At 46.1% G+C, this 22,908-nt stretch overlaps 1 protein-coding gene across 17 annotated transcripts in view; it reads right to left on the bottom strand.

Moving 5' to 3' along the window:
• Positions 1–22,908, bottom strand: part of LOC118657761 (protocadherin gamma-C4) — a 143,298-nt gene that overhangs the window by 56,525 nt on the left and 63,865 nt on the right. Inside the window, exon 1 of one of the 17 annotated variants that reach the window (XM_036312286.1) lies at positions 19,730–22,685. The exons of 12 other annotated variants lie outside the window; for them this stretch is intronic. In XM_036312286.1, coding sequence (XP_036168179.1) covers positions 19,730–22,153 — 2,424 coding nt within the window. In that variant the 5' untranslated portion in view covers positions 22,154–22,685. 4 more of the 17 variants (XM_036312291.1, XM_036312284.1, XM_036312300.1 and 1 more) reach the window with 4 other exon arrangements.

Consider the following 22,908-nt stretch of genomic DNA (forward strand, 5'->3'; position numbering starts at 1 on the left):
TTGTTGATTCATTCACTCAACAACCATTCAGTGAAACCCATTTAGCTCAAACTAGAAGCACAGTTAAGATCACTGATACTTGCGATACAGCCTGTGGGTCATGATTAATCATTGTTCTTTCTCTTACAGATTATCACTAACTCGGGTAAAATGAACAGAAGTCAGCATATTTGGACAATACTAGGTCATCCTCCCAAATAATTTCTGTTGTGTGCTCCATCTTTCCTTCAGAATTGACCACCATATGAAAACTGGCCCTGTGATAAACATTTTGATAGCTTTTACAAAACAACAGGAGTGACATTCCCCTCTATTCCCCTCAAAATTACTTAGAAAGCTATTTAAATTCCATTTGTAAATTAATGTCTACACAAAGTTTGCATATTTAGGTATACTCAAAACTTCCTTTAAAAAAATCATACACAAATAGAACCACACTGTATTTCTGGATTTTTTTTGGTCTTGGTTGTCAAGAAGCATAAAGTTGTATGTGAATCTCAGTAACAGTCTCATTTTAGGGCCATTTGATTTTCTTCCTTTCTCTAAATGTTTTTCAATCTCTTTTATAAGTCTAGGGTTTAATTGAATATTGTATTTTTGAAAGCAGATAGGTAACAAATAAAGAAAGAAAACAATAAGGATGTTATTCCCTACTTTATACCGGAATAACCAAAAGAAACCAGGCTTCTCACAGGTTCCAGAAATGTTTTCTCATGAATAATGTACGTTAGCACTCTACAATAAGGATACATTTTTTCAGGAAAAAGTTAGAATCTGTGCATGTCCCAGAAAATTTTCCATGAGTGTGAACATTGTGGGAAATTTAACATAAGAAAAGAGAATTGCTGCGAATCCAACAAAGTGCCAAAAAATGTGCTCAAAACACAATTTGTTAGCTCTCAGTGTTCCACAAAGTCATCATTAAAATAATCAGTGTGGATAAAATGGGTAAAAGAAATATCTAAACTGGAAACACATACAGACATTATATTCCCAAAATCTATAATGGGGGTGAAAAAAACCCATCTTTTCAGTTTTTCCGCATGAGAACACTTATACATTTGCATATTTCAGTGAGAAAGTTTTAAGTAAGAAATAAATTCACCATATTTGGAAGTTCAAGAATGATTTGAAACCATGAAATGACTTAGCACACTGAGAAATTATAAATGTATGTGTCTCTAATGACCAGAGAAATCATTGCACTTCAGAAGAAACTAAATGCACTTTATGAATTTGTAGCCATTTAAGGTGTAGTTGAAGTCACTCAATTTATAAGCTTTATTTAAAATATCATTTATCATTTTCATCAAATTAGATTTACCTCCTCGAGAAGAATTTGAGTTCTTAACAGATAAATTGGCATCAGATGTTCAATATAAAACTCTTGCATGGCCAATGGGAAATAAGATCAACTAAAAGCAGGAAGAGCTTTATAGTTTGTTAATTAAATTAGTGAAACTAGATAGTTTCTTAACAAGTACTTTATAAAGTGGATACAGCCCAGCCCACATGGCTCAGTGGATGAGCATCGGCCTATGAATCAGAAGGTCACAGTTCGATTCCCGGTCAGGACACATGTCTGGGTTGCAGGCTCTATTCCCCAATGTGGGGTGTGCAGGAGGCAGCGATCAGTGATTCTCTCTCAGCATTGATGCTTCTATCTCTCTCTACCTCTCCTTTCCTCTCTGAAATCAATAAAAATATATTTTAAAAAATAAAGTAGATTCAAATTTTTATATGCAACATACACAAGTACATAAAAATTTGTTATAAATAAGGTGTGAGGGAAGGCCTGAGGGAAAGTGGAGGGGTTGTCATTGGTGTCTGCCATGTATACATAACTTTATTAGTATCTGCTTTATAAATTCCCAATACATACTCATCACCTATAATAAGAGATATTTTGCTCAAAGCTCAGAGAATAGTATTTGATATGGACTCACCTGAATTAATGCATGATTGTCTCTAGAAAACACTGAATCACCTGACAGCAAAAGAGGCTCGCTTTTCCCACAGCTCTCCTGGCTGATGAGCGTGTCCGCATAGTTGGGCTGGGGGAAGATCAGGTGACTCTTCCCGGAGTCCGCGGTGAGGGAGACCTCATGGGAATAGGTCTGCAGGAAAGCCTGCACCCCATCCACGCCCACAAAGTGGGAAGCGGGCACGCCTGCAAACCCGCTTCCCGGAGCCTGGAGCAGGCGCAGTTTGTGCCAGCGCCTCAATCTGAGTGCCAGCAGCATGATGACAAAGGCAAGGAAGACGCAAGAGACTGCGGCCACTGCCACTACCAGGTAGAGTGTAAGGCCAGAGTCCTCAGGGTTGGCGGGAGACTCAAGGCTACTTAGGTCTGCCAAGACATCTGGGATGCTGTCAGCTACGGCCACAGTGAGTGTGACAGTGGCAGAGAGAGGGGGCTGGCCGTGGTCCTGAACAGCCACCACCAGGCTCTGCTTGAGCGCGTCTCTGTCCAGCAGGGCCCTTGCAGTGCGCACCTCTCCCGTGTGCAGCCCCACCGCGAAGAGCCCTGGCTCGCTGGCCTTCAGCAGGCGGTAGGACAGCCAGGCGTTCTGGCCAGAGTCTCGGTCCACTGCCACCACCTTGGTCACCAGATAGCCGGGCTCTGCAGAGCGGGGTGCCAGCTCCACACCGGTAGAACCATCAGTGGGCAGGGCAGGGTACAGGATCTCTGGCGTGTTGTCGTTCTGGTCCAGTACAAACAGGCTCAGGGACACGTTGCTGCTGAATGGAGGGTCCCCACTGTCCTGCGCCATCACTTGTAGCTGCAGGTCTCGGAACTGCTCATAGTCGAAGGAGCACAGCGCGTACAGGACGCCAGTGTCCGAGTTAATGGAGATGTAGGAGGACAGGGGAGCTCCCTGGACAGTGTCTTCTACCAGAGAGTACGTGACCTGGGCGTTCTCCCCATAGTCGGGGTCATGGGCAGTCACGGAGACGATAGAGGCGCCTCTGGGGTTGTTCTCTGCGATGTAGGCGGTGTAGAAGGCATGAGAGAAGGCAGGTGGGTTGTCGTTGGTGTCTGCGACATTCAGTAAGATGTGAGTTTTCGTGGACAGGGGTGGACGCCCTCTGTCGGTGGCCGTCACTGTGATATTGTAGCTAGGGACCAGTTCTCGGTCTAGGGGTGTGTCTGTCACTAAGCTATAGTAAGTTCCATAAGACTTTTCCAATTTAAAGGGCAGATGCTCTTGGATAAAACAGACCACTTGTCCATTTTCCCCGGAGTCTTGATCATTTACATTTAAAAGGGCGACCAGTGTCCCTTTCGGAGCGTTTTCCATAATGGAGCTGGAGAGAGAGGTGACCAGTACTTCAGGGGCGTTGTCATTCACATCCAAGACTGTGATGAGGACCTTGGCGCCCGCAGAATATCCTGCGTTATCCGTTGCTTGCACTTCCATCTCATAGAATCCTGATTCCTCGTGGTCCAGCTCCCCTTTTGTTGAAATTGTCCCTAAATTACAATTCAGCTCAAAAAGTTGGGCTGCCTTGTGGTCCACATACCGGAAGGAATACATCACTTCCGCATTGGCCCCTTCGTCGGGGTCGGTGGCGTTCACCCGCAGCAGTGTGGTGCCCACAGCCGCGTCCTCGGGGACGCTCACGCGGTACTCGGGCTGCGCGAACGCGGGGGCGTTGTCGTTCGCGTCCAGGACGGTCACGCGGATGCGCGCGCTGCCAGTGCGCACCGGGTCGCCGCTGTCGGAGGCCGAGAGAACCAGGTGGTGAACCGCCTTTTCCTCGCGGTCCAGGGCGCGCTCCAGTACCAATTCTGGGTACTTGTTACCGTCCGCTCCGCTTTGAACCGCCAGGGAGAAGTGAGTATTGTTACTGAGCTCGTAGCTCTGGAGAGAGTTTTTGCCGATATCCGGATCCCAAGCGTGGGGAAGAGGGAACCGCATCCCAGTGGCTGCGTTTTCACTCATTTTTATTTCTAAGTCACCTTCCCGAAAGGAGGGGGCATTGTCATTAATGTCCCTCACTTCTACCACCACCCCGTATATTTTCACTTTGTCCTCCATCAAGATCTCCAGATTGAGCTGACACTTTATGGCCCCCATGCAGAGCTCCTCCCGGTCTATCCTGCCCGCGGTGACCAAGCTGCCGCTTCGGGGATTCAGAGCGAAAAGTTGCGTCCTACCTCCGGAGACGATGCGGACTCCGCGCTCCTGCAGTTCCCGGGCCTCCAGCCCCAGATCCCTGGCGATGTTGCCCACCTTAGAGCCTGTTTCCAGCTCCTCGGGAACTGAATAGTGGATTTGGGTGCATCCAGGTTCCCACAGAATCCCCGAGAGAACTCCCAGCAGGACCAGCCCTCTGCAGTCCTGGTGCAGTTGCGCAGGAATCATTGTCACTTTCCTGGAGAGTTATTTCCAGTGCTTCCCTTCACCACCGATGTCGATGTCAGGATCGCGAGGTCCGTCCTTGGAATCCGTGGGCCGGGGGACCAGAGCCCCTCCGTTCAGTCTCCTCGCAGTCCCGGAGGAGATGGTTGGTTTCTGGCTGTGCTTTGTGCTTCAGGCGCGTGCACAGCGGCAGGAAGGATCGCTCTGCTTTTCTCTCCCTGATTGGTGAACAGCGGCGCTCAGAGTCCTAACCAATTACTGCACAACCTTGAACTCCGAGAAAAGAGTTTTGGTTTTTAGACCTCAAATAGCTCCACCTACTGTTCTTCAACTAGGGATGGAAGTGGAGCCGATTAAAATGACATTTTGTTTTCTTTTAATGGAAACTTCAGGGAGCTTCTTTTTATTTCCCAAAAAATTTTTCACACAGGGCCACTGTCCTAAGATTATTTTCTGTAGCTGCAGGCATATTCTGATATTCCCATGAGCTTTTAAACGAACTTGAAATTTCTATACACAGTAATTTTATCCTTCATTGTAGCGCACCTGCATTGACATCACCAATACCCCCCCCCCAACATTCCTATTATGGGACATCTCCCTCGGACTTTTCCATGTTGAGAAATCATATGATAGAATAATTTAAAATTCCTCACTCAGCTATAAGTTGGGGCAAAATTTTTCATAGATTCTTAAATTTGCCTAAATGAAAGAACTGCTTAAACAGGGTGTTGACATTTAAATTTAAAAACCAAACTTTCACACTAATATGGAAACCTAAAAATAAGAAATGTGATTGTACACATTATGGAAATCACTAGAAGTTTATAGAAGACACATTACCATTTAACATTTTTAGAACAAAATCAAAGCATTCCAACTTGCATTTACTGGAAGTAAGGGTAGTACTCTATACTCTACTAATACATTATATTTCAAAAGAATGTGCAGGAAAATTGGTAATCCAAAGAATAATATACACTTACCTTTTTCTGGGTAACAAACCTAATTCCAATTACTGATAATTATTAGCAATACATTTAGAAGCCCATTAAAATATAAGAAAAATTCTCACTGTTGTGCTTTCATGAATGCAAATATTTATATTCCGAGGATAAGCACGTTTGGCAGGCCGACCATAAAATAATTTTTTTTGAATTGGGAAGACATATATAGATGGATTTGAGTGGGGGGGGGGGAATGCATAAAATTGACCTACTCCCTGGGATTCAAAAAATCCCTAGCAAAAGTACCTGAATATTATAAAATCATTCCTATGTCTCCTTTTTAAAGCCTTTTCTCAAGCATTCTCCTCTTCGTAGTTAATAAAGGAAATTAAAGTAAACCATTTGCAGATGAAAGGCATTCATTGAAACTCTTTGTGAGTAGAAGCAACAGGGTTAGAGCTTAACTTATTATTCTCCTCAGTGACACTTACTATCGAGGATGCTTCATTAGAAAGATCTTGTGGCGGGACCATTTCTGGCGTCATAGAGAGAAAATTAAACATTGTCTTTTGAGAATCCGAGGCAACATGCATATTGTAGGAATAAGGCAAAGTTCCCTCACTGTAGTTGGGAGAAATCCCCGGTCCAGTCTTAGTACAAAGACTGTGCTGAAAGCAGCGCCAGGTAGCCAGGCTAGAGGAGCGTCGCAGGCGCACAGCAATGGCCAGAATCACCGCCAAGAGGAAGAGCACGGAGATCAAGGCCAAGGCCACCACCAGGTAAAATTGCAGCTCAGCCTGGGGGTCAGAAGGTGTGTGATGGTCATTGAGGTCTGGCAGTGCCTCTTGAACACTGTCCGCAAAGATCAGGTGAAGCGTGGCGGTGGCAGAGAGAGGTGGCTGTCCCCCATCGCGCACAGCGACCAGCAGCCGCTGGCGAGCCGCGTCCCTGTCGCCCAAAGCCCTCGCTGTGCGCACCTCGCCCGTGCGCAGCCCCAGGCTGAAGAGTCCGGGCTCGCTGGCCTGCAGCACGTGGTAGGACAGCCAGGCATTGTGTCCCGAGTCCGCGTCCACCGCCACCACCTTGGTGACCAGGTAGCCCGGCTGCGCGGCGCGCGGCACCGTGTCGAAGAGCGCAGAGCCGTCGGGCCCCAGCGCCGGGTACAGCACCCGGGGCGCGTTGTCGTTGCGGTCGCCCACCAGCACGCGCAGGCTCACGTTGGCGCTGAGCGCGGGCGAGCCCTGGTCGCGGGCCTGCAGCGTCAGCTCAAAGGCGCGCAGCTGCTCGTGGTCGAAGGCGCGCTGCGCGAACACCACCCCGCTGTGCGCGCTCACGGACACGTAGGACGACAGCGCCCGTGGCTCCAGGTCGCTGGCCACGATGGAGTAGGACACCTGGCCGTTGGGTCCCAGGTCGGGGTCGGAGGCGCTGACCTGCGCGATGGAGGCCCCGGGCGGGTTGTTTTCTGGCACGTGGACCAGGTAGGCTGGCTGCTGGAAAACCGGGGCGTTGTCGTTGACGTCCCTGATGTATAGGGTGACGCTTCTGCTGGAGGAAAGGGGTGGCTTGCCTCTGTCGATGGCTGTGATGGTAACACTGTACTCCGGGGTCTGTTCCCGATCCAGGGCCCCATCTGTCACCAGCTTGTAGTAATTATTGGCGGAAGATTGAATTCTAAAAGGAACGTCCTCTTTTATGAGGCATATAACCTTCCCGTTTTCTCCGGAATCTTTATCGTGTGTTTTGAACAAAGCAATCACCGTCCCGGGCTCTGCATCCTCGGTTATGGAACTAGACACCGAAGTGAACACCACCTCTGGGGCGTTGTCATTCTCATCTAGAATTTCGAGTATAATTTTACATTTGGTGGCCATGCCTCCGCCGTCCTTGGCTTCCATGATTATGGTATAACTGCTACTGATTTCGAAGTCTATAGGGTTTTTGGATTTAATTTCTCCACTTTGATGGTCTAGCGTAAACATATTTCCAACATCTCCTGGTATTTTGAAGGAGTACGTGATCTCCGCATTGATGCCCTCATCCTTGTCGGTGGCTGTCACCTTTAGCACTGAGGTGCCTGGGGGCAAGTTCTCTGGAAGGCTAACTCTGTACACATCCTGACTGAACACTGGGGCGTTATCGTTGGCGTCAGTAACCTCAATCCTAATTTGAGTGGTGCCGGTTCTGACCGGGTCACCGCCATCCACCGCTGTCAGGACCAGGAGATGGGAGCTCTGTTGTTCCCGGTCCAGGGGCCTTTCTAACACCAATTCTGGGACATTCTTGCCTTCAGCTTTATCCTTTACCATTAGAGAAAAGTGCTCATTATAGCTGAGTTGGTAACTCTGGAGAGAGTGAGGCCCTACATCTGCGTCTATAGCAGATTCCAAGTCAAACCGAGTTCCTGGAGTTGCAAGTTCATTGATTTGTAAAACAGTGCTATTTTGGGGAAAATGAGGTGGATTGTCATTTATATCTTCTATCATCACGTTTACATGAAAAACATTTAGAGGGTTCTCTGCTACAATCTCTAAGGGCAAGACACACACAGGGTTTTGAGGGCAGAGCGATTCCCGATCTATTCTGTCACTCACAAGTAAGTTCCCATTCTCCGTGTTTATGGCAAAGTATTGTTTCTCTGCACTAACTCTGAGGTTGCGGGTCAATAAATCCCGTACCGGCAGCCCCAGGTCCTTAGCGAGATTCCCCACTACAGAGCCCCTGGCCATTTCTTCCGGAATAGAGTAGCGGATCTGCTCGGAGAGCGCCCCGCAGAACAAAGGCAGCAGGAAGAGAAAGAGTACTTGCCACCGCCGCGGGGTCCTGCTCCTCTGCTTCGCCCTGGTGCCCATCCTTCTGAGCCCTGCTGCAGACTCTGGCATTGAGAAGATGCTTTCTTTACAAATTGTGTTTAAATATCTACCTCCACCGCGTAGAAAACTCAAGGCTCCCAGTTTGAAGGCATCCCAGTTGGTATTCCGGAATCAGATTTGCCGAGCAGTGAGCCGGAGTCCGGACCACTCGCCTTTCTACTTGCTTTTGTGACTGCGCAGAAAACACCCGGTGGATCCTGGACTCCAGCTCTTGCAGCAGTTGGCCAACAGCGGCGCCCAGAGTCTGCTTAGAAAACTGCAGGCAGAAGCCTTGCAAATAATGGGATTCGGTATTCCAACAGCTATGTTGGACTGATGTCTAGGAAAGGAGGCAATTAGTGCGTTTTGGATGTGTCTGTTTTCCAGTGTTTACTTCAAAAGAAAGTTCCCTAGAGATGGGATCCAATAGAAGAGCCATAAACCCACCATTGAGAAAAGTTTGTCTTTTTCAAATCAGAGGCAGTGCAGATATTGGAAGAACAAAGCAAAGTCTTCTCTCCAGACTTAGAACAAAGACCACGTGAGAAAATAGCCCCACCAAGTGGTATGGGGAAATTTTGACAGCCATGAAATGACACCTAGTATTAGATTCAATCTTATGTACAGATTAATTTCCCTCCTCCATTGATCAGGAAACTGGAGGAGAGCTTAAAGCTACATAGGTTGTACTCAGGATAAGGATGGCCAAGGACATCAAGTCTTCCTTGTTATTTATAAAAGAGATTCATGAAAGGGATCATTAAGTGTTTTACACTTACATCATAAACAATATAGAAGAATACCCTAGTATGTTACCATAGGAATTTAATGTCATGAAATGTGAGGCTGTTTTATTTGTCCTTTTATTTAAATGGACCATATGTTGCACTTTATTACTACCTCTGAGTCAAAATAACCTTCTTAATCTCAAGTTTCAAAGCCAACCTTTTCTATTTTCTAGGATCTTGGTTGCCAGCTCCTAAATAGTTCAGACTACATTTTTAAAAAAATGTTTTTATTGATTTTAGAAAAAGAGGGAGAGGAAAAGAGAGAAACATCAATGTGAAAGAGAAACATAAATTAGCTCCCTCCTGAATGCCCCCCACTGGGGATCGAGCCAGAAACCCGGGCATGTGTCCAAACCTGAATGGAATCTGCAACATTTTAGTGCAGGGGACAACGCCCAACCAACTGAGCCACACTGGCTAGGGCCAGACTACATTTAAAAAAATATGGAACATCTCCCTCTTCCAGCAAAATACCTCATAACCTTTTTATTCATTTAATTTCAGTTCAAGTAAAATGTGTTAAATCTTTTTTCTCAGTTTGGAATTTCACAAGCATAATTCTATCCCTAGAAGATGCTCAAAACACACTAACATTTTCTTGACGTCAAGACAAATTTAGGCATTTGTTGTAAGACTTTCCTTTCCTACAGTTGAAATTCTTTTCACCCAAACATTAGATACTCTATGTAGAGTTAATTACTAAGGCCAACTCCTAAAGGAGAAAGGAAAACTGGAAAGGGAACATGAATATGCTAGCAATTTGGACAGAATATCTAGAAGTAGTGGTGTGAGCATGAGGAGCTGTAGTGATTATGGAGATGATTCCTGTGGTCTAATATCCTAGATAGGTCTCCTCTCCTTGACTTTCTTAGACCTTGCTTCAGATAACACATGTGTTAGTAGGTAACTCCTAGGGGAGTGGTTCTCAACCTGCCTAAAGCCGTGACCCTTTAATACAGTTCCTTATGTTGTGGTGACCCCCAACCATAAAATTATTTTCATTGCTACTTCATAACTGTAATTTTGCTACTGTTATGAATTGTAATGTAAATATCTGACATGCAGGATGTATTTTCATTGTTATAAATTGAACATAATTAAAGCATAGTGATTAATCACAAAAACAACATGTAATTATATATGTGTTTCCCGATGGTCTTAGGTGACCCCTGTGAAAGGGTTGTTCGACCCCCAAAGGTGTCGCGACCCACAGGTTGAGAACCGCTGTCCTAGGGCTTCAATAACAAGTTGGTTATAAATATAAGAACTAAGTATACTTAGATATAATACAAAGGGAGTTTATGAAGGAAATAAAGAGGGAGCCCATGACTTGCTGGCATATTGAAAACAAACAAAAATATCTAGAGGAATACCCACCCCATCTCTTATATTCACAACTATTCCATATGAATAAATCTGAAAAATGTAGACATATTTAACAGATTTGAAAATAACTTTCTGAGGGGCACTGGATCAAAAATAAGCATTTCTGTGTCTTTACACTTTAAAAAATCTTCAACACACACTAAAGTACAAGTAAAAGAATAAAAGGAAATAGCACCAGTTCAACAATTCAATTATTTCTTCAGAACTATCTAATGCGCTAACTATAGAAATAGAAAGATGTCTAGAACTTAAGGAAAAAAGTGTGTTCTATATTTTCTCTCACAAGGGAGTCTAGTAATTAAAAGGCAGTCAACATGTCTGTTTTGGTGGGATAAATTAATGAGACAAAATTAAAATAATCAACAGGATCTAAACATATTACCAGCCATCAAAAATGAAAATATAATTCTTTTTGTGCTCAGAGAAAAGTTTACATGTGTAAATGTGGACATATGTGTGACTGTGTATATAGATAAGAAAAAGAGCTAGAGAGAATATGCTATTGAATCAACAGGGTCAAATCTGATCATTAGAAGTAAAGCAAATAATGGTAGAATATAATTATAATCATGGAGGCAATGCAACGTTGAAATAGGGAAGTGTTTGCAAATCATAACCAGTTTACATTGATAGTCACAGACACTGATAGGAAAATATTACTAAAATTCAATTTACTATAAAGCAAGCCATAATAGCAAAACTGCACCCTTGGACTCAAAAGAAAATATACCAAACTAAAAAAATGACTTTCAGAAAACCTTTTTGAAAAATGATGGTAGTTTGAATAAAGGTAAAATACACAAACGCACATGTATTGCTCGATGTCTGTGTGAATTGAATATGCCCCCCCCCCCCAGTTTTCATAATAGGCTTACCAAAAGAGCCACTTAGCAGACTTGTGCAGAGACACTAATAATTGGAAGGCAGGAAAAAAATCTCACCTGATTACTTGTAGGATTACTTTTGCCTATACCGGTAACTGAATCTTCAACTATCAAGAGGGGCTCGCTTTTCCCACAGCTCTCCTGGCTGATGAGCGTGTCTGCATAGTTGGGTTGTGGGAAGATCAGGTGACTCTTCCCAGAGTCTGCAGTGAGAGAGACCTCGTGCGAATAGGTCTGCAGGAAAGCCTGCACCCCGTCCACGCCCACGAAGTGGGAAGCAGGCACACCTGCAAACCCGCCTCCAGAAGCCTGGAGCAAGCGCGATGTGTGCCAGCGCCTCAGCCTGAGCGCCAGCAGCACGATGACAAAAGCAAGAAAGACGCAGGAGACCACCGCCACCGCCATCACCAGGTACAAGGTGAGGCCTGAATCATCAGGGTTGGTGGGAGACTCAAGGCTGCCCAGGTCTGCCAGGACCTCTGGGATACTGTCAGCTATAGCCACAGTGAGTGTCACGGTGGCAGAGAGTGGGGGTTGACCATGGTCTTGAACTGCCACCACCAGGCTCTGCTTGAGCATGTCTCTGTCCAGCAGGGCCCTTGCCGTGCGGACCTCACCTGTGTGCAGCCCCACTGTGAAGAGCCCTGGCTCACTGGCCTTGAGTAGGCGGTAGGACAGCCAGGCATTCTGGCCTGAGTCTCTGTCCACTGCCACCACCTTGGTCACCAGGTAGCCAGGCTCTGCAGAGCGGGGTGCCAGCTCCACACCAGTGGAGCCATCAGTGGGGAGTGCAGGGTACAGGATCTCTGGTACATTGTCGTTCTGGTCCAGCACAAATATGCTGAGGGACACGTTGCTGCTGAGTGGAGGGTCCCCACTGTCCTGCGCCATCACTTGTAGCTGCAGGTCTCGGAACTGCTCATAATCGAAGGAGCACAGCGCGTACAGGACGCCAGTGTCTGAGTTGATAGAGATGTAGGAGGACAGGGGAGCTCCCTGGATGGTGTCCTGGACCAGGGAGTAAGTGACCCGGGCATTTTCTTTGCTGTCCAAGTCAAGTGCAGTCACTGAGAAGAAGGAGGCTCCCCTGGGGTTGTTTTCAGGAATGTAGGCGGAATAAGAGGAGTGAGCAAAAGTGGGTGGGTTATCGTTGTCATCTGCTACATTCAATGAAATATGAGTTTTTGTAGACAAGGGCGGACTTCCATGATCTGTAGCCGTCAATGTTATATTGTAGCTCTGGACCTGCTCTCTGTCCAGCGCTCTGTTTGTTACCAACTTGTAATAATTTCCATAAGTCTTTTCTAAATTAAAAGGCAGATCGTTAGGAATGAAACAAGAAACTTGACCATTTTCTCCAGAGTCTTGATCTTGCACATTTAGAAGAGCAATTACTGTACCCGGAGGAGAGTTTTCCAGCACTGAGTCAGTAGAAGACGTGATAGTTATTTCTGGAGCATTATCGTTCACATCCACAACTGTGATCAACATCTTAGCAGTGGTCCAGAGACCTCCACCATCTTGGCCTTGAATTTCCATCTCATAGAACCTGTATTTCTCAAAATCCAGAGGCCCCTGTATTGAGACTTCTCCAGTTCGAGAATCCAACTGGAATATTTTAGAAGCTTTGCTTTCCATATTCCGGAACGAATACACCACTTCCCCGTTGACTCCCTCATCTGGATCAGTTGCATTTACCAGGAGCACCCGAGATCCAGAGCTGAGGTTCTCGGGAACACTCACTCGATACACGGACTGTATAAACTTTGGGGTGTGGTCATTGACATCGAGGACCATTACACGAATGGGAACAGTGCCCTGGCGGATGGGGTCTCCTCCATCTAAGGCTGTGAGGAGGAGGTGGTGGGCAGCCTCTTTCTCCCGGTCCAGGGTCCCCTCCAGCACTAGCTCTGGATTCTTGGCTCCATCAGTAATGCCTCCAACTTGTAAGGAAAAGTAGCTATTAGGGTTGAGCTGGTAGCGCTGAAGGGAGTTCATTCCTACGTCTGGATCCCTGGCGTTAGGAAGGGGAAATCGCGATCCCGGAGTTGCGTGCTCATTGACTCTTATCTCTACTTCCTCCTCCTCGAAACTGGGGGCGTTATCATTAATATCCATAATCTCCACTTCCACTCCGTAAATCTTCAGGGTATCTTCCACAAGTATCTCCATATTTAAAAAACAGGAGGACGCCGTCTCACAGAGCTCCTCCCGATCTATCCTACCTGCGGTGACCAAGCTGCCACTTCGCGGATGCAGAGCGAAAAGCTGCGTCCTACCTCTGGAGACGATGCGGACGCGGCGCTCCTCCAGCTCGCGGGGCTCCAGCCCCAGGTCCTTGGAAATATTGCCCACGAAGAAGCCTTTGTCTGTCTCCTCTGGCACCGAGTATCGGATCTGCCCGGCCCCAAACTCCCGCAGCGTCCCCAGGAAAATGTACAGTAGCACCAGCCCGCTGCGGTCCAGGCGTAATAGCTGATTCGCCATGGCAGTGGCTGAGCCGATATTCCGAGGTTTCTTGAGCCGGTTTGTCCTGACTCAGCCTATGTATCTACAAAGTCCCGGGCCGACTGCACCCAAATATATCAGAGAGCGAAGGAAAGCCCGTACTTTAAGTTTCCAGCATCAGGATCTGTGAGTATCCATCTCTCTCTGCTTTGTGTTATAGAGGTAGGGGAGGGAGTGACTCTGTAGCGTGCAACTTCCCATTCCCTGGTTGGTGAACAGCGGCGCCTAGAGCCCAAACTTATTATTGCAACGAGTAAGAAAACCCAACAAATGTGCCTGTTCTATAATAAATACACTCACCTTTTCCAGAATCATTCCTACTGCATATGTAAAGCTTAAATTTCAGACAACAGTTATATGATGTGATTTACGAGCTAACCAAGAGCACTTATGGAAAGATTAATTTTTAAATTTTTTAAATTTTAACAATTTTTAATTGTTTTAAATTTTTTTAAAAAGTTTTCAAATATACTGGATCTGAACGCTTGCAGGTTAGATTTGGTCCCTATTAATTTTTATCAACTGAAGAGAATAGCATTTGTTGATGTGGAGCTAGCATGGTCCTGACAAAATCATCAGATAGGATGCATGGCGATAATTCTTTTTTTTAAAAAAATATATATTTTATTGATTTTTTACTGAAAGGAAGGGAGAGGGATAGAGAGTTAGAAACATCGAGGAGAGAGAAACATCTATCAGCTGCCTCCTGAACACCCCCTACTGGGGATATGCCCGCAACCAAGGTACATGCCTTTGACTGGAATCGAACCCGGGACCCTTCAGTCCGCAGGCCAATGCTCTATCCACTGAGCCAAACCGGTCAGGGCGCGATAATTCTTACTAATGGTTCTTTGAGAAAAATAAAGATGAAACATTTGAGAAAATTTGGATGGCATTAGGGTTATTTAAAATACCATTATATAAAATATACCTGTGTCCCATATCCTTAATTAAAGGATATTCTAGTTCATGAAAATTTCATGAGATTTCTCTGTATACCTACCTTAAAATGCATTTGAATATTAGAAGCATCGCAGCATTGTAAACTTGAGTCTTAACAGTGATACTCATAGGTCTGACCAAGGATTTATTTTAGAAACTCTAGCAAGAGATTGAAAATAGGATCTTGAAATAAAAGCACTATATTGATATATACTGGCATATTGGAATATAAAACGCATTATTTTAACTACTTACCTGTTTAAAAGTCTTCTTATTTGCTTCAACACTAGGAGTTAGAATGCCAGCCAATAGCGCTAAGGAGCTATCTTTGTTGAGAGTATCTTGCTTAGCTGGACAATGATCGGTAGATGTGAGAAAATTTAATTCCGGGTTAGTTTGATCCCCAGGCACACAGAGATTATAGGCATAAGGCAAGGTTCCCTCACTGTAGTTGGGGGGAATCTCTGGTCCAGACTTGGAGCAGAGAACAGACCCAAAGCAGCCCCCAGTGGCGGGGTTGTAAGAGCTTCGCAGGCGCAGAGCAATGGCTAGAATCACTGCGAGGAGGAAAAGCACGGAGATCAGGGCCAAAGCCACCACCAGGTAAAACTGCAGCTCAGCCTGGGGGTCAGAGGGCGTGGGGTGGTCGCTGAGGTCCGGCAGCGCCTCTTGCAGGCTGTCAGCGAAGACCAGGAGCAGCGTGGCGGTGGCAGATAAGGGCGGGCGTCCCCCATCACGCACGGCGACCAGCAGCCGCTGGCGGGCCGCGTCCCTGTCGCCCAAAGCCCTCGCTGTGCGCACCTCGCCCGTGCGCAGCCCCAGGCTGAAGAGTCCGGGCTCGCTGGCCTGCAGCACGTGGTAGGACAGCCAGGCATTGTGTCCCGAGTCCGCGTCCACCGCCACCACCTTGGTGACCAGGTAGCCCGGCTGCGCGGCGCGCGGCACCGTGTCGAAGAGCGCAGAGCCGTCGGGGCCCAGCGCCGGGTACAGCACCCGGGGCGCGTTGTCGTTGCGGTCGCCCACCAGCACGCGCAGGCTCACGTTGGCGCTGAGCGCGGGCGAGCCCTGGTCGCGGGCCTGCAGCGTCAGCTCAAAGGCGCGCAGCTGCTCGTGGTCGAAGGCGCGCTGAGCGAACACCACCCCGCTGTGCGCGCTCACGGACACGTAGGACGACAGCGCCCGTGGCTCCAGGTCGCTGGCCACGATGGAGTAGGACACCTGGCCGTTGGGTCCCAGGTCGGGGTCGGAGGCGCTGGCCTGCGCGATGGAGGCCCCGGGCGGGTTGTTTTCTGGCACGTGGACCAGGTAGGCTGGCTGCTGGAAAACCGGGGCGTTGTCGTTGACGTCGGTGACGCGCAGGGTGATGGTGGTGCTGGAGGAGAGGGGCGGCTTGCCCCTGTCGGTGGCTGTGATGGTGACGTTGTACTCCGGGGTCAGTTCTCGGTCCAGGGCCCCATCTGTTACCAGCTTGTAGTAATTATTAGAAGAAGAATGAATCTTGAATGGAACGTTGCTACTTAATTTACACGTGACTTTTGCATTTTCACCGGAATCCCAGTCCCTTGTTTTGAAGAGGGCCACAACCATTCCTGGACGGGAATCCTCCAAAATGTGATCAGAGAGAGACGTGATGATTATTTCCGGGCTGTTGTCGTTTTCATCTAAAACTTCTACAATTACTTTGCACTGTGTAGAGAGAGATCCTCGGTCCTTTGCTTCTACATCCATTACGTATCTTTCTACTTCTTCAAAATCCAAGGGCTGGTGAGTTACAATGTTTCCTGTTGCAGAATCCAGAGAGAACACGTGCTGGGCTTTATCAGCCACACCAAGGAAGGAGTAGGTGACCTCTGCGTTGGAGCCTTCGTCTTGGTCAGTGGCGCTCACCTTCAGCACAGAGGTGCCTGCGGGCACATCTTCCGAAATGCTGACCCTGTACACACTTTGGCTGAACACAGGGGGGTTATCATTGGCATCCACCACCAGGATTCGGATCTGAGCAGTGCCGCTCTGGGGCGGATCCCCACCATCCAAGGCTGTTAGTACCAAGTGGTGCGAGCTCTGCATTTCTCGGTCCAGGGTCTTCTTCAATATTAATTCTGGATATTTGCCACCATCGGGATTGTCTTTCACCACCAATGAGAAATATTCATTAGGACTTAGTTGGTATTTGCTCAGTGAATTCATATTAATGTCAGGATCTTTTGCAGAGTCAAGAATTGTTCCCATTCCTGGGCTGACAGATTCACTGATTTCTAAGTTTATTTCATCTTTATGGAATTGAGGGGCATGGTCATTAATATCCTCAACAACCACAATGATATGGAAAATGTTTAAGGGATTTTCCACCACGGCTTCCAACTGCAACTCACATCTTCTCCTCTCTCTGCAAATCTGCTCGCGGTCTATTCGGTCCTTCACCAGTAAGTCCCCGCTCTCCCTGTCTATACTGAAAAGCAGCTTCTCCGCGCTAATTCGCAGCTTCCTAGAGGACACATCCAAGACACTGAGCTCTAGGTCTTTGGCGAGATTCCCCACCACCGAGCCCTTGGCCAGCTCCTCAGGAATCGAGTAGCGGATGGGCTCACAGAGTGCGCGGTAGAACAAAGGCAGCAGGAAGAGAAACAATACCTGCGGCCGGCCAGCTCCGCGTCCCTGTGCGCAGCTCCCTCCCATCGCGCGCTCTAGTTCTCGCTGGGTCCCAGTCTTCCCAGTTGGAGAAAGTGCACACTATCACGCTGGAAACCATTCAGCCCAGGACAGGCGGAGTCCCCAGTCTTGGGGCTGGGAATCCGCTTGTGCTCGGAGAGTCTGCACCACTCGGAGCCCTAGTGTATGAACGGGTTTCCTTCTGTGTTGGTGGCTGCACAGGAAATTCTAGGCTAGAGGCTGAGGATTCCGGGCGTCGGCGCTTGCCCTGCACTGGCCGACAGCGGCGCCCAGAGGCCTCGTGTGGAACCGCAGCCTAAGTTTTCTCCATTTCAGGAAATCTTTTTCTTTCAATGTTAGGAGCTAAAATATTTGACCCTTATTCCTCAGTGATTCCGTTTTCATCATGAAACATGCTTTTCCCATAGTCAAAACTATGTATTTTTATATTTTAAAAATTTACATAAATGTGAAAAGATAAAAGTATTTCTTTCAAAAGTCAACAAAAGATTGTAAAGTGAAAAGTAGGTCTCTATCTCATGGTCTACTGCTATCCAGTTCTTCCATCCAGAGGCAATCATTGTTTTTCCTTTTTTTTTTTAAATATATATTTTATTGATTTTTTACAGAGAGGAAGGGAGAGAGATAGAGAGTTAGAAACATCGATGAGAGAGAAACATCGATCAGCTGCCTCCTGCACATCCCCCACTGGGGAAGTGCCTGCAACCCAGGTACATGCCTTTGACCGGAATCGAACCTGGGACCTTTCAGTCCGCAGGCCGACGCTCTATCCGCTGAGCCAAACCGGCTTTGGCTGTTTTTCCTTTTAAGAGTAAATTATTTACAAAGGCAAATACTAAAGATAAGCAAAAAACCCACATTTTTTTTTTTGTCTTCGATCCTAGTTTATATTCGGCTAGGAAGTATTAATCCATCCCTTCATATTTAGTAACTAGTATGCAACCATTGCCATGTTGATTACAATAATATGAAGTGTCCTGTGTTTAAGTAATTATATTTAAAAACATTTTCTTACAATAGTTACCATGTCAAAGTAGTTATTTTAAAAATCAGTATTTTTCAATATAAAAGAATTATTTGAGATAGCTTCATAATAATTTTGACTCTCATGGACAGAAATTTTAAGTGACAGTTTCAATGATTTAAAGGTTAATAACTATGACCCAAAAGTTTTAGATTTTTCATCCTGTGTTCTCCTTCCACACACCTATCATTGAATAAATGTTGAATGACATGAAAAAAGTAATGTTTTCATAAGTATGTTGACATATATTAGGACATTCTTTGCCTTTATGCTAACATATTAATTTAGAAGAATATTAGTAATAAACGTAAGAGGTCAAACCAATACATCACTATCTTCAATAACCCAAATAGGTTCATCAGTAACTCCACTGATAATCTGCTTAGGATAATTTTGTGTACTTCTCTGCTTATATTCGGATCAGATATCCTAAAAAAATAACATTTTTTAACTTTAAATTTATTTTCACTCAATTTCAGAGTTTGAGGTGGTTCTTTCTTCCACTACACTCAGGAGCTACTGAAATACTCTTGGCACACATCCCTTAGGAACATGTACAACCCATCTGTCTCCCCAATCTCTATATATTTTTCAGCCTCAGAGATTGGAGAATTTAACCCAAAAAATAATACAGAGAGAGAAGAACTTAAAATGAGCATAATTTAACCTTCTATATGTTTTCTAGAAACCTGATTGAGCAAGGAAAGTCAAATTAAAATGCTATGTTTTCCACACTATGGTATGAAATTAGAATCTCAGGCAAAAAAAGGTGTTGCAATGTTACCAGATATGATTGCACTTGGGAAAATTTAAGCACACATTGTTATGATTTCTTATAAAATACTGATGAAAAATCTAAATCTCTAGGAAGTAAATTCAATTGTGATTGTTGTTACAAGGTATAGTTTAAAGAATATAACCACAAAGGTGTACTTCTGCCCTTCTCCTTGGGAAGGAAATGAGTGGCCTTGTGTTTGAGTTATGTTTCCAGTTATGTCAATGCATTTGTTTCTGACATTTACCTATGTTTACCAGACTTGCCTTCAAAATCAGAGCTAGGATTTCAGCATCTGACCAAAGGACAGCACACAAAACTATAAAAGCTAAGGCTCTGCAAAACTAATGGTAACAATCTTATGACGATAGATCTTCATTGCCATTACATATATGTTTATCAGAAAGTAAAGCCATAGTCTTAATAACTGACAAGTTCTACTCTAGAATATTTTAGCAAGAAGCAAATCGAATTGGATAATATGAAAGAATAAAGATTAAAAATTCCCATCAATATGCTGCAAACCTAAAAACAAAACCAACCATAATTTTTTAAATGAAAGGAAAGGAGTAAAAATAGAACTCACTGGAACCAAAGGGGTATCTTCTATAGGAAACTTCGAATCATCTAACAAAGACAAAGGATCCTTTTTCTCGCAGCTCTCCTGGCTGATGAGCGTGTCTGCATAGTTGGGCTGAGGAAAGATCAGATGACTCTTCCGAGAGTCAGCAGTGAGGGAGACCTCATGGGAATAGGTCTGCAGGAAAGCCCGCACCCCATCCACGCCCACAAATTGCGAGGCGGGCACGCCCTCCAACCCGCCTCTTGAAGCCTGGGGTAGACGAGATGTGTGCCAGCGGCGTAGTCTGAGTGCCAGCAACATGATGACAAAGGCAAGGAAGACACAGGAGACAGCAGCCACTGCCACCACCAGGTACAGCGTGAGGCTGGAGTGGTCAGTGTTGTTGGGAGGCTCAAGACTTTCCAGGTCGGCCAGGACATCTGGGATGCTGTCAGCCACCGCCACAGTAAGTGTGACAGTTGCTGAGAGAGGGGGCTGGCCATGGTCCTGAACTGCCACCACCAGGCTCTGCTTGAGCGCATCTCTATCCAGCAGGGCCCTTGCAGTGCGCACCTCGCCCGTGTGCAGACCCACCGCAAAGAGCCCTGGCTCACTGGCCTTGAGCAGGCGGTAGGACAGCCAGGCGTTCTGGCCTGAGTCTCTGTCCACTGCCACCACCTTAGTCACCAGATAACCAGGCTCTGCAGAGCGGGGTGCCAATTCCACACCAGTGGAACCATCGGTGGGAAGAGAGGGGTACAGGATCTCTGGAGCATTGTCATTCTGGTCCAGCACAAATAGACTTAGAGACACATTGCTGCTGAGTGGTGGGTTACCACTATCTGTGGCAGTTACCTGCATCTGTAGGTCACGAAACTGCTCATAGTCGAAGGAACGAAGTGCATACAGGACTCCTGTGTCAGAGTTGATGGAGACATAGGAAGATAGAGGTGCCCCCTGGATAGTGTCTTCAGTCAGAGAGTAAATAATCTGAGCATTCTCTTTGCTGTCAGGGTCTAGTGCAGTCACTGAAAAGATGGAGGCACCTCTTGGGTTGTTCTCTGGGATATAGGTAACGTAGGCTATGTGAGAGAAGGTGGGCGGATTGTCATTGATATCTGCCACTTGCAGGGTGAAGTGAGTTTCCATCGACAGGGGTGGGCTTCCTCCATCTGTGGCTGTTACAGTAATATTGTAAGAGGATACCTGCTCCCTGTCAAGAGCCCCATGTGTCACCAATCTATAGTAACTGTCAATGGACTTTTCTAACTTAAATGGTAGATTACCCGCTATGGAGCAGGTGACCTGTCCATTCTGCCCAGAGTCTAGATCATGCACGTTTAAAAGAGCTATAACAGTCCCCAGAGGTGAATCTTCCTTCAGGGGACTAAACAGAGATGTGATGGTCACTTCTGGACTGTTGTCATTTACATCTTCTACTGTAATCAACACTTTTGCAGTTGCAAGATATGCTCCTCCATCTTCTGCTTGTATTTCTATTTCATAGAAGCCTGTTTCTTCATAATCTAGATTTTCTGATATTTTTATTTCTCCAGTATTTTTGTTTAGTTGGAATTTCAGTAATTGTGTATCAGGTAATTTTCGGAATGAATATGTCACTTCTCCATTGGCTCCTTCATCCCTGTCGGTAGCAGTGACTGTCAGCAGCTGTGTGCCCACTGGCAAGTTCTCCGGAACACTCACTCGGTATTCAGGCAAAGTGAAGACAGGTGCGTTGTCATTTGCATCGAAGACAGTGACACTGATGAGGACAGTGCCAGATCGGAGAGGGTCACCCCCGTCGGAGGCAGTGAGGACCAGGTGGTGCTGTGCCTCTTCCTCCCGATCCAGAGCGCGCTCCAGCACCAGCTCCGGGTACTTGACCCCGTTGGCACGGCTCTGAACTGCTAGAGAGAAGTGCCTACTAGGGCTGAGCTGGTAGCTCTGTAGGGAGTTCACGCCCACATCCGGATCAACAGCTTCCGGGAGAGGAAAACGCATCCCTGCAGCGACATTTTCATTGATTTTTACGTCTAGATTTTCCGCTTGGAATTTGGGGGCATTATCGTTGATATCAGTTACTTCTATTTCTATCCCGAAAAGTTTCACCCTATCTTCCACAAGAATGTTAAAACTCACCAGACACCGCGGGCTCTGAGCGCAGAGCTCCTCCCGGTCTATCCTGCCCGCCGTGACCAAGCTGCCGCTCCGCGGATTCAGAGCAAAAAGCTGCGTCCTACCTCTGGAGACGATGCGGACTCCGCGCTCCGCCAGCTCCCGGGGCTCCAGTCCCAGATCCTTGGAGATGTTGCCCACGAAGGAGCCTTTGTCCAGCTCCTCAGGCACCGAGTAGCGGATCTGCCGGGCATCAGACTCCCACGGCGCACCGAGAAAAAGGCAGAGCAGAACCAGCGCGCAGCGGTCGGAGCTATTCCTTTGAGCGGCCATTGTTGTTTGGTCACGGAATTCTGGCAATGTCCTCACTGGACACGCGGCGTGTTTTGACCGGCCCCTTTTTCTTCCTCTGGCTGCAAGGAGTCTCTGTAGGCTGAGCACCTTAAATTCTAGAGTGAGTGTCGCTGCAGCCCCGGAGCCGGTTTGTAGGAACTGTGGAGCTTTTGTGTAGTTGGAGCCCCGAGAATCCGGATGGAGCGCTGCTGCGATTCTTTCCTAGTAGGTGAGCAGCGGCGCCCAGAGTCCTCAGAAGTTACTGCACCCGCTATGCATACCATAAAAAACAAACGCTACTCTTTGATGGAGATTTTATTTTATTTTACATTACTTCTTTGATTTCTTGGCTGATATCATTAAATAAACTATTAGTAGGTTTCTTTACTGGATAGAATAAACTGGAATGAAAGTACTATAAAATGCGAAGTGAAAATAGTTCGTTAAATATGTATCTCAACACTTATTTTCTCAACAGAAATATATCCAGAGGTAAGTAATGCTTATTTTATTTCATATGAGCTTCTAAAAATATTCAGAAGTCTTACAATTTCATTTTAAATTTAGATTTAAACAATCCAATTGTTTAGACATTCATATAGAAACTCTGACATATGCCCCTAACAATTCACTTAAAATCTTTTTATTTTAGATTTAATTAACTAATTAAGTTTGTTTAGTGTTAAGATTGTATAAAAGATTTTCAAAATGTTGTTTTCTAAAGTAGTTTTATTGAGCCTCAATTAATCTTTTTA

Source organism: Myotis myotis, unplaced genomic scaffold (assembly GCF_014108235.1).
Source record: "Myotis myotis isolate mMyoMyo1 unplaced genomic scaffold, mMyoMyo1.p scaffold_m19_p_6, whole genome shotgun sequence".
In the NCBI taxonomy this organism is placed as follows: Eukaryota; Metazoa; Chordata; class Mammalia; order Chiroptera; family Vespertilionidae; genus Myotis; species Myotis myotis.